Here is a 12653-nt window from a genome sequence, read left to right on the forward strand (position 1 = left end):
TATCTCAAAATAAATACATAGATTAAGATGTTAAATATTTATATTTATTTTTCCTACATGTTTTTTTTATCCTATTTTGTGTGATCCTAACGCTCAACACAAGTCCTCGAAGAAAAGTTGGTTCAATAATAAAAAGTGACTTAATTTGAATAAAATTAAATTTAAATTAGGTCAAGCTACTTATTTTAAAAATAAAAAAGGTTGGTTTAAACAAAAACAGGTGATTAGATTAAAAAAAGATTTAAATAATTAAATAAATAAAAATGTACCTCGATAAAAAAGAAAAATAGGTTTAAGGACTAAAAAGGACTAAAAAGGACTTAAATTAAAAGAAGTTAAAAACAAAAGATAGCATTAAAAGAAACACCACCATCTAGCGGTAAACATAAGTATTGCAAGAGCAGTTCGTGCCAGCATCAGTTCAATGAAATATTCTTTTGAATAAAAAACAAAAAAAAGCTCTTGACGATTGTTTTAAACTTTATTTCGCCAAATAAATCCATTATATATATCCATATATATTTGAGCATTCACAAACATGCAAATACACAAATTAGCAAATATATTGAGAATGTTGAAAGTTAAAAATAATTAGCTAAAGCGTATTTTTACGTGAACACATCATTCAATTGGGTTTTGGTTCTGAAAAAAAGGGTGGAAAGAATATGAAGAAGAATAAGAAACAACTCGAATTAAATTAGTCTGTTAGCAACATTAGCATGTTAGCATGTTAGTGTTTGATTTAGTGTTTGTGTTTGTCAAGGTTTTTAAAATGTGACATAGTTTATTATTGTCTTCATATTTTCTCTGAGAAGTATCTGCTGTCGAGATCTGCTGATGATAACATACATCTCTGAAGTGTTTTAGAGCAAGATTTGCCTCAGAAATGCGATGAGAACGCAGATTAAAACGGTCATCACACAAGACATGGTGGAGTCGTCAGCAATTTCCTCCGACGGCGGCGGCTCTTCTGTCGGTTCTTCTTCTTCTTCGGTTCCGGTTCTGTGCGGCGAAGCCAGGACGAGCGGCGCGAAGTTCCTCCCGGCATCGGAGGGGCAGGGGCTGAAGAACGGGAGGATGTCGCCTTTGAATTCACATCCCGTGAAGGAGTAGATCAGACGTGAGGCCTGGGAGTCGTAGAAGGACAGGAGTTTTTCTTCCCGGTCCACGAACACGCCGACTCTTTCCAGTTTTCCCACCAGAGGAATGCTGACCGGGCGGTTTCCGAGGGCCTGCAGCTTGGTGTTGTCCCTCAATCTGATGACCCAGGTTCCATTCTTGACGCTCGGGGTTACCGAGTTACCTCTACGAAGGGACTCCCTTGCGACTCCCAGATCCCAACCGGTCTTCATCTCTGTTGAAACCTCGAAGTAGGATCTCCCGGCAGGAAGAGTGTCCTTCCCCAGGACGTAAGCGTATCTGTCGAGGAGCGCTGGGAAACCATTGATCCACCAGAGGTGATTGCTTTGGACTTCTTTAAAACACGGCGACAGCAGCAGAAGGTTGGATGCAGTGGACGGGTCGATTTCCACGTCGACCTCGTACTGTTGCTTGATGACGACCATCCTGACGCCCTCGGGAACGCTCTCCAGATCCTGAATAATCCGCATCGGCTTCTTGGGTTTCTCGGCCAGGATCTTCTTGCAGCAGGTTCTAAAAACTTGTCTCGACTGCTCCATCTCCTGGACGAGAGTCTTCTCCAGCTCGTCTAGAACTTTCCGGACCTCCCTGGACTCAGAGCTCCGGATGTCGATGTCGGACCAGTTGCTGGTTTGCGGAGCTGGGATCGGGAATGAGCTCCAGCTCCGGATCATCTGCAGGGGATCTTCGATGTTGGTCAAGCAGTCCAGACGGAAGCTTTTTCTCTCGAGGTCGGCGATCTCATTCTGCAGCTCGCCCAGCAGCACCTCCGCAGGGCGTTTGACCGCTACGTGCCTCTCGTGAAGTTTCTGGAGCAGCTTCCCGCTGCTCTGCTGGATGGAGTGGTTCAGGTGAGCGAGGTTGTGAACGCAACTCCCGATGGCTTCCCCTGTGTCTTCATTGTCTCTCTCCACTGCTGCTTTCATCTGATTGAACTTCTCGACACGTCGCTTCAGAAGGTCCTTCACTTCTAGATTCTGTGTCTCCATCCGAGCCTTCATCCTCTCGACCTCGTCCTCCAGTGACACCGTGTGGTGGGACTTGTGGGCCTTGCACAGTTTACAAATAGCCACCATGTCATCCCAGCAAAAAAACTTTAACTTCTTGTCATGTTGTCGACACCTGTTCTTGCTCGGGTTCTCCACAAGATCGGCGAGCCGGTGCTGCTTGTGAGCATCCAGGTGTATCCCACAGAAGGAAGCGTTGCAGTCCAGACAGGTCTTCACCGCCTTGCCCCCAAGACACTTCTCGCACGGAACCTCACCCGGTTCCACCTTTGTATCCTTCGTCTCTTGGGTTCGAATCTTCTTCTCTTTCTCCAAAAGCTTCCTCAACACGTTGTTCACGCTCAGTGTCAGGCCTTTGTTGAGCTTTGTGCGACAGGTCGGACAGTCCGCCTTGACCCGGATGTGCCTGGTGATACAGGATCTGCAGAAGTTGTGGCCGCATGGCGTTGAGACTGGATCGCAGAAATCGGAGAGACAGATGCTGCAGATCTCCTCCCCAGACTGGAACAAGTCGGCCTCTGCCATTTTTCTGAGAGAGATAAGAAGATCTTGTGTTGAAATCATATATGATCTTCACCTTTAGAGATGTAAGTAAGTAAGTAATTTTTATTTATATAGCGCTTTTCCAGACCAGGGTCACAAAGCGCTTAAACAATCAAAACAATATTCAATAAAGTATATACTTTAAAGGTAAAGATAAAACTGATAACACAACAGGAGTTCTATAAAATCAAGGAAAAGCGTGAACAAATAAAAACATCTTAAGATGTTTCTTAAAGGAGTCAGTAGACTCCATCAAGCGCAAAGAGAGAGGAAGATCATTCCAAAGCTTAGGAGCAACAGCCTGAAAGGATTTCTCTTCTCTGGTCCTGAACCGTGTGCGTGGAACCATCAGTAGATTCTGATCCACAGACCTCAGAGCCCGAGCTGGGGTGTAAGGCTGGATCTGATCAGTGATGTAAGGAGGAGCCTGACAATGAATAGCTCTGAAAGTAAGAACCACAATTTTGAAGTTGACCCTGAAAGAAACTGGAAGCCAGTGAAGAGTTTTAAGGATCAGAGAAATGTGAGTTCTTCTACTTGAGCGGGTCAAAATTCTCGCTGCAAAGTTCTGAATCAACTGCAGGCGAGACAGATCCTTCTTGTTAAGACATGAAAACAAACTGTTACAATAGTCCAGACGAGAAGAAACAAACGCATGGATTACATGCTCCAGATCATGGTTGTGGCAACATTTTCTTAAGTTTAGAGATTTTTCTCAGTTGAAGGAAACAGTTTCTGGTCAGTTTTCTGCAGTGTTGAACTAGAGACATTTCTTTGTCAAATACAACACCCAGGTTTCTCAGGCTCAGTTTGACAGACTGACTTAAGTCACCCAGGTACAAAAGAGCAGTAGAGCTGGATGTCATCAGCAAAAATGTGATAAGAAACATCAGGAAATCTCTGAATGATTTTACCGAGGGGAATCAAGTACAGCAAAAACAATAAAGGACCCAGAACAGAACCTTGAGGGACTCCACACAACAGATCTGCCGATTCAGAGCTCATTTGATTGGCATATATACTAAAACTGCACCCAGAAAGGTATGACGAGAACCGTTGTAACACAGACGCAGACAGTCCCAATTCATCCCTCAGTCTTCTCAGCAGGATCTGGTGATGAACTGTGTCAAAGGCTGAGGACAGATCCAAGAGAACCAGAACAGTGAATTTACCCGAGTCAGCCGACATGATGATGTCACTGGACACTTTCAATAAAGCTGTCTCCGTAGAGTGATGTTTACGGAAGCCAGACTGAAACTTCTCATGGATGTCGCTCTGATCCAGGAACAAAGACAGCTGCTCAGACACCACCTTCTCCAAGATCTTGGACAAGAAAAGGAGCTTAGAAATACTGAAATTACTGAGGTCAGTTGGGGTCTAAGCCTGGCTTTTTGAGCAGAGGCTCCACAATGGCATGTTTAAATGCATTGGGAAAAACCCCTGTGAAAGGGAGAGGTTCACCATATTGGTAATCCAGGGGCCAATTACACCAAATACTTTGATAAAAAGCCTACAAGGAAGGACGTCATCTGAGCAAGAGGAGGGTTTCATCTTGTTCACTAGTAAGTAAGTAAGTAAGTAAGTAATATTTATTTATATAGCGCTTTTCGAGACCAGGGTCACAAAGCGCTTAAACAATCAAAACAATACTCAAAAGATTTAAAGATCAAGATAATACTGAGAACAACACAGGAGTGCTGAAATATCACCCAAAGATACAGCAGTGAAGGAGGACCAAGAGGAGGAGAGGGGCTCAGAGACAGTAGGGGTTCCAAACAATGGGGGAGAGATTTTCTCTTTGATCAATTTAATTTTGTCAATGAAAAATCTCAACAATGCATTGCTGTCAGCTTCACAGAAGACAGGCGTGATTTGAGGAGCAGGAGACACGAGAGAATTAATCGTGTCAAACAAAACTTTGGGGTTTTTCCTATTTGCTGCTACCAGTTTTCTGATGTAATCAGATCCAGCAGTTTCTACCATCTCATTGTAAGAAGTCATCAGAACCCTGAGGTGAAGTCTATGCACCTCAAGTTTAGTGGACTTCCAGAGACGCTCAGTCTTTCGACAAAGTCTCTTCAGACTCAGGAGATCTTCATTTGTCCAAGGGCACCTTTTTTTCTGAATTTTCAAGTTCGATTTAACAGGTGCCACTTGATCCAGTATTTCAACACAATGACCAGTGAAACAGTGAATCAAACTGTCCACGTCTGGGCAGTCATCAAAGGAAAGACGGTCAAACATAGCAGAAAAACTGTCTACAGTATCGGCTGAGATGACACGCCTCTGAGACCTAACTTTCAAAGGCTTAGGTTCAGGGATGAAGTCCAGGTTAAACAATACAAGAGAATGATCACTCAGATGGACATCATGTACAGATACATTAGAAATGTCCAGGCCAAGAGTAAAAACTAAGTCTAAAATGTGGCCTTTTTGATGAGTGGGTTCAGAAATATGTTGCTCAAAATTAATGGAAGATAAGAAGTCACTAAAGTCTTTCAAGAACACCGCCGAAGGACCAGGCGGACGGTAGATTGACACACAATAGAAAGGTCTTGTAGAACCAACCAAGATCATCTGAGACTCAAAAGAAGTGAATTCCTGTGTCTGAATCACTTTGCTAGAACAACTCTCCCTAAAAACAGTAGCAAGACCACCCCCACGACCAGAGAGGCGAGGCTTCCCCAGAACAGCGCTCCCTACTGGACAGAGTTCGTTCAGATGAATAAACTCTTCCTCTCTCTGCCAAGTCTCAGAAAGACATAATAAATCCAAATTAACTCTTGTGAAAAGATCATTAAGAATAAAGGATTTATTAGTAATGGAGCGAACATTTAGAAGTCCCACATTCAGCACCGATGACGTCACTGACGACGCCGCGTCACTGACAGGCGCGCAGAGCGGGATCTTTTGAAGCGAACAGCGGTCACGTGGGTACCAGCTGTTACTGAAGTTCAACTCGGTAGTAAAAGCCCAATTAAAGAGAGGAAATGAAAAAATCTTACCACCTTTCGTTGAGGTGTGGACAGACGGCAGCGCTGATGTGTCGTCAAGCTCTTCAGCGAAAGGAACGTTGATCAAACATCGATGACGTCAGAGTTGTTCTGTCATCTGACCAAGAGGAGGGTTTCATCTTGTTCACTAGTGCCGAAATATCACCCAAAGATACAGCAGTGAAGGAAGACCAAGAGGAGGGGTTCCAAACAAAGGGGGAGAGATTTTCTCTTTGATCAATTTAATTTTGTCAATGAAAAATCTCAACAATGCATTGCTGTCAGCTTCACAGAAGACAGGCGTGATTTGAGGAGCAGGAGACACGAGAGAATTTATCGTGCCAAACAAAAGATGTGGTTCTCAACTGCTCTGTCAGGACCAGAAAGTAGGAATTTGCTTGGGGAAATAAGGCTTTTACACCAAACACTTTACTCTTTTTAACTAGATAGCACTACAGATAAGTACGGTATATCGTGATAGTATAGTAACAAGGATATATGTGTAGTATTGTCAAGTACTTGACTCTGGTATTGCAAAATTTACAGACCACATGACTCTTGACGAAGTCGTAAGTGCTTTCATTTGTTCTGAAACCAAAATATGTGCAAATATCAGCTTTACAAGCTGCTGGAGTCACTGTATCATCTCGTCCTCCGTCATCGCTGGGATCTGACAGAATTTAATTGATCCTTTAGCTGTTGAGGATGTTATAACTGCTGCCATCTGGTTGCAAGAAGTTTTATTGCAACACAAAAATTATATTTTCTTACACGCCTTCAGTTCGGTAAACTAAACAGTGTAGGACCTTGTTTTAACCTGAAATTGACTTTTCAAATTTATTGAAAACCTTTTTATTTTCTTGTTTCAGGTTCAACTCAATGTTTTTTCTTCACAAATATTTAATTAAATAAAGTTTTATTTTGTATGTACGAGTAGATGTATGGCACGCTTTTATTGTGAAAATCGAATCTCTTAACAGTGACGCAGTTAGAATTCCTGGCACCAGTTTCCTCGAACCAGTCAAGCAAGTTCTTTGTTCACTTTATATTTCTCTCCTGCTTTATATTTCTCATGTGCTCAGTATCTTTTCTTTCATGGAAAAAAAGAAGGTGAAAAAATGATTGGAGTTAATTGTTGCATCATCATCTGGATCATGTAATATTGAGAAGAATTTGTTAAGTCAATTAGGAAAAAAAGAAAGCATGTCTTAATCTAGTGTGTATATAATATATAATTTGTGTTGTTGTTGTGTATTCAAGGTAGTTCTGAGTTGCTCAACAAACTCGCTGGAGGAAACTCTGATGATGTTCTGATGACACTTGAATGCAACAGTTACTTGTGGTCAATAGTTTTTTTTATAGAACTGCTTTAAAAACACTTTTGTTAATGTTTTTATTTGATTTTATTGTAAAATATAGGCTTAAAAAATACACATTTTGGTCAATACGTCATAGTAGACCTCTCTTTCTCTAAGCTAATGATAATAAAATTAAAAAAAACAGCAAATAATTAACTAAATAAACAAACAAATAAACTACATTTCTGAATAAAATGTGTTATTGGAGAATTTTTGCAGCTTAAAAAATGTGCAGTCATAAGGAAAGTATTTTAAAAACATGTTTGACTCATCACTGTTTTAAACATCCAGATATAAAACAAAACAAACTGTGTAAAAATAGTGAAAAAAAAGTAATTTATACCTTGTTGTCTTCTTCTCTGGAAACGTGTGCGCAGGAAGTGAGCAGAGAAACAAGTGGTTTGTCTAAGTTTCGTTTCTCAGTCAATTAAATGTTTTCTCCTCCCTCACCTCTCATGTCGACTCACCTGTTCACCCATCGATGGAATCTCAGTCACATTAGATTGTGATTTTATCCATCGAGCTCCACACAAAAGGGTTAAACTCTTACATTGTGTACTTGTCAATAGAACGGTGAGGGAGCGACTCAATTCAAGTGCATCTTTTGACCTGGTTACACCTTTACCTGTTTAATAATTACAAAAAAACATTTAGTAGTTGAATATCAAGTCATTTAACAACATGATCCAAGAACAGAAAACCTTGTGTAACTTTTGTGAAAAAGAAATGTAAACAGCAATACAAATATTTCTTATGGGAGACGTTTTATCTCAAAAGAAATACATAGATTAAGATGTTAAATATTTATTTTTCCTACATGTTTTTTTTATCCTATTTTGTGTGATCCTGACGCTCAACACATGACGCGAGTTGAAGTTGGTTCAATAATAAGAAGTGACTTATTTTAAATAAAATTAGATTTAAATTAGGTCAAGCTACAGGTGACTAGATTTGAAAAAAGATTTAAATAATTAAATAAATAAAAATGTACCTCGATAAAAAAGGTTAAGGACTTAGGTTCAAGGACTAAAAGGACTAAAAAGGCTTCAATTAAAGGAAGTAAAAAAAAAAAAAGTTCGCACGGAAAAGAAACACCACCATCTAGCGGTAACCATAGGTATTGCAAAAGCAGTTCGCGCCAGCATCAGTTCAACGAAATATTATTTTGAATAAATAACAAAAAAAAGCTCTTGACGATTGTTTTAAACTTTATTTCGCCATATAAATCCATTATATATATCCATACATATTTGAGCATTCACAAACATGCAAATATACAGATTATCAAATATATTGAGAATGTTGAAAGTTAAAATTAGCTAAAGCTGTAAAAAAAAAAAAAAAAAGTAAAGGTAAGTTACAGTAAGAATTCCCAATTTATTGATCGTGTCTGTCCGACATTTATTTTACTTTACCACCACTGAGTAAATATTTTCTATTTCATGTGCTTAAAATCCTTTTATTTTAATGTAAACACATCATTCAATTGGGGTTTGGTTCTGAAAAAAGGGTGGAAAGAAAATGAAGAAGAATAAGAAACAACTCGAACTACATTAGTCTGTTAGCAACATTAGCATGTTAGCATGTTAGTGTTAGTTTTAGTGTTTGTGTTTGTCAAGGTTTTTAAAATATGACATAGTTTATTATGCTCTTTATGTTTTCTCTGAGAAGTATCTGCTGCCGAGATCTGCTGATGATAACATACATTTCTGAAGTGTTTTAGAGCAAGATTTCCCTCAGAAATGATGAGGGGACTTCCGGTGACGCCATGACACAGGCAACAGCGTAGAAGTTCAGCTCCGTCCTTAAAACTAGGAAAACCTCCTTACTAAACTGAATTTATTCGGCAAAAAAAGACAAGAACAACATGGCAACCTCATCCAGAGGAAAGGGAACGAGTCGACAAGACAAATTGGACAAGAACTTGAAAATAACAGGTGATATCGCTGACGAGCCGGGGTCGAGGCTAATGGTGGAGCTAATGAGCCTCTGTAAAGAGAACGCTGAAGGAGACCTCCTGAGGGATCAATAAAGTTCTACCTAACCTAACCTAACCTAACTTAACTGGCTCTTATCAGGTTAGACAATGTATTTGGCTACATAAGACAACTAAGGGACCAGTCGGGTATGTGGAAGTTATTTTTGATTCTTCTGTATATAGTTTTTGTGTGTGTTTTGTTCTACCTTGAGACAGTGTTGAAACTTTATTATTATCTTGGGTTTCTGTTCGAGTTCAACGATGGAAGATTTCGGGAAATTTTTCCAATGTGGAGGGTTTTTGAGAAGAAGGGAATGATAAGTTTACTTATTCACTAACTTACGGACAAGTTAAAGTTTGTGACTTACAATGTAAAGGGTATAAATAATCCTATAAAGCGGAAAAAAATGTTAATTCAACTTAAACAAATGCACCGTTCTATAGCAATGATCCAGGAGACTCATTTAGACACAAATGAACATAGAAGATTGAAAAGAGAATGGGTTGATTAGTTATTAAGTCCTTCCCTTAAACATGGTAAAAAGAGAGGAGTTGCCATTATTATAGGCAAACTGACATACTTCAAACATGAAACTACAATAGAAGATGAGCATGGGAGATATGTGATGGTCATCGGATTTATAAGCGGCATAAAAATAACACTTGTTAACATATATGGTCCAAATGAGGACGCTGCAGACTTCTATAAAAATATTTCATTATTACTAGCTAAACATGCAGAAGGAATTATTTTAATTGGAGGTGATTTCAATTGTGTTTTGAGACAGAACTTGGACCGACTTCCCGCAGGACCATTAACCAAGAAATCACGTGCCCTGAAGTGTTTGATTGAAGAACTGGGTTTAGTTGATATATATCCTAGAGTAAAGGACTTTAATTTTATGTCACAGGTTCATGGCAGCTATTCAAGACTGTATATGTTTCTTATTTTAATTTCTGACACGTATAGAGCTGTTGAATGCACTGTAGAACTATAATCATATCTGATCATGCCCCAGTCACACTACATTTACAAATAGGGCAAAGTGATGAAACAAAATATTGGAGATTAAACGTGTGATTTCTTAACAACGAAACTATCAGGAACGACATCGCCCAACAACTCTCTGAATACTTTACTATTAATGACAATGATATGGTGTCACTATCTACACTATGGGATGGCGCTAAAGCAATAATGAGGGGCAATATTATTGCCATCTCATCTAGAAAAAAAGAAGGAGAAGCTAAATGAACAATTGCAATTAGAGAAAGAAATCAGAAAATTAGAGATTTAATATCAACGATCAATAAATCTGATTACTTTTGATTTACTAAAGGAAAGCTGACAGAAATGAGATAATCTCTTGACATATAAAGCAGAAGGTGCACTTCAATTTGCAAGTAAAAAAAATACTATGAGATGGGTAACAGAGCAGGCCGCCTGCTGGCCTACCAGTTACGTAAAGCTCAGGCCAGTAGAGTAGTGCACAAAATTAAAGGTCCTAAAAATAATCAGATACTACTACAACCTAAAGAAAAACTTACTATGACACATTATACAAAGGGCATGAAGGACCCGACAAAATACAAAATATTGAATCCTTTTTTGAATCAGTGAAACTAAACAGTTTGACAACAGAGGAGGGTGATATGATCATCTCACCCATAAAAGAAGTTGAAATCAAAAACACCATTCTTAAACTTAAAAACAACAAAGCACCAGGTACTGATGGCTTCCCTGCCGAATACTATAAAACATTTATCAGTGAGTTATGTCCAGTTCTATGCCGAATCTATAACTATGCCCTGACTAAGGGAGATCCACCAGGTTCATGGTCAGAGGCATTAATAAGTGTAATTTACAGTGAAAATAAAGACCCAACTTTATGTGCCTCATATCGACCTATTAGCCTCCTCTAGGAGAGAAATCCTTCCAGGCTGTTGCTCCTAAGCTTTGGAACGATCTTCCTCTCTCTTTGTGCTTGATGGATCTACTGACTCCTTTAAGAAACATATTAAGACGTTTTTATTTGTTCAGGCTTTTCCTTGATTTTCTGGAACTCCTGTTGTATTATCAGTGTTATCTTGCCCTTTAAAGTTTATACATTATTGAGTATTGTTTTGATTGTTTAAGCGCTTTGTGACCCTGGTCTGGAAAAGCGCTATACAAATAAAAATGACTTACTTACTTACTTACTCTGTGTTGATCTTAAAATTCCGACATCTATTATATCAAACAGGATACAGAACTATATTCATAAATGAATAAAGGCAGATCAGACAGGTTTTTATTAAAAACAGACAAGGTACTGACAACATCAGAAAAGCTCTTAACTTGCAGTCAACCGTATAGATAGAGAAACTACGTCAATGTTCCTTAGCCTAGATGCAGAAAAGGCCTTCGACAGGGTTGACATGCTACCGTTGTCATTGTTTGGCAGAATGGAGACCATAAGAATGAACATTCTCCCTCGATTCCTGTTCTTATTTCAATCTCTCCCAATCATTGTCCCAAATAATTTGATCAACAAACTCATATCACAATTTATCTGGCAAAACAAAAGACCAAGAATCAGATTAAAAATATTGATGTCACATAATTTACAAAATTGTGACTTTTTCCGTTACTTGCAGATAAGAAATTATATTACAAAACATAAAGATATGGGGAATATCATGAGGAAAATGACGAGTATTTAGAATTTCTTTTCTCTGGTATACAAATATGTTGTACCGCCAAAGAAACTTGTATCTCAGATCTATAAAAGACTACTGACTGATACAACAGATAACACTCTTCACATTAAAGAGTAATGGGAACTTGAATCGAATACTATTTTGGAAGACCAGATTTGGGGGAATAGGGTTGCAGGCTGCCATAAAGGAATCGGAAGCCAAATATGGAAAAGAATTTGATTGGAAAATAAAAATGAGGTTCTTTCAAACTCTGTTAGTGGCCAGCAAGTTTAAAGATGGCGCCAATTCCTCTGGACCCTCTACTGTATCTTCTGGATGTATCAGAAGAAGATTTGCATAACACAGACCAACTTTATTTACTACATATACTGTTGTTAACTGCAAGACAAATTATCACAATTCACTGGACGAAAATAAACCTGCCAACATTGGATCAATGGAAACAGAAGCTAAAGCATGTTTACCAGATGGAAAAAATGACTGCCCAACTGCAACTTAAAGTCCCTTTGTTTGAAAAAAGATGGGCCCCAGTCATTCAATATTACGGCCAAGAACTGGTTGGTTGGTGAGCAATTACTGTTGTAAAAGCAGTGTAATACAATTGTGATTTGTTTTTGTGGATTTGTTTTACTTCTCTTCCTCCTCACTCTTTCTTTTGTGTCAATTCTGAAGAGGTAAAAGTATATTGAGATGCATCTTCTGAATACAGATACTGTCGAACTGAATGTTTAGCTCTAGCTTAATTTGTCTCAAGGTAAAGGCTGTTGTCGTTTCCTTTTATTTTGTTTGTTTGTTTGTTTTTTTAATTTAATTTTTGGTATTCTTTTTTCTTTTTGATTTGCCTTTGTATTGCTGTGTTTCTTGTATCTACCTGATGGGTGACTTGAATAGGAGTACCTTGTTGTATGTATTCTACATATTAAGGATATGTCAT

General features: G+C 38.8%; 1 protein-coding gene across 1 annotated transcript; it reads right to left on the reverse strand.

The window, feature by feature from the left end:
• Window positions 1-474: 474 nt before the first annotated feature.
• LOC148062867 (E3 ubiquitin-protein ligase TRIM21-like) lies at window positions 475-7427 on the reverse strand. The gene is made up of 3 exons (XM_087812408.1): window positions 7385-7427; window positions 5696-5801; window positions 475-2676 (listed from the first exon to the last, which is right to left on the reverse strand). The coding sequence occupies exon 3, from the start codon at window positions 2670-2672 to the stop codon at window positions 864-866; it is 1809 nt and encodes a 602-aa protein (XP_087668534.1). The 5' UTR covers window positions 2673-2676; window positions 5696-5801; window positions 7385-7427; the 3' UTR covers window positions 475-863.
• Between the last annotated feature and the right edge of the window lie 5226 nt (window positions 7428-12653).

This window comes from Callionymus lyra, chromosome 17 (assembly GCF_982586985.1).
Source record: "Callionymus lyra chromosome 17, fCalLyr1.hap1.1, whole genome shotgun sequence".
Taxonomy (NCBI): Eukaryota; Metazoa; Chordata; class Actinopteri; order Syngnathiformes; family Callionymidae; genus Callionymus; species Callionymus lyra.

Excerpts from the sequence above, each read along its gene's own strand:
- LOC148062867 (XM_087812408.1), bottom strand. The coding sequence starts at position 2,672 with ATGGCAGAGGCCGACTTGTTCCAGTCTGGGGAGGAGATCTGCAGCATC.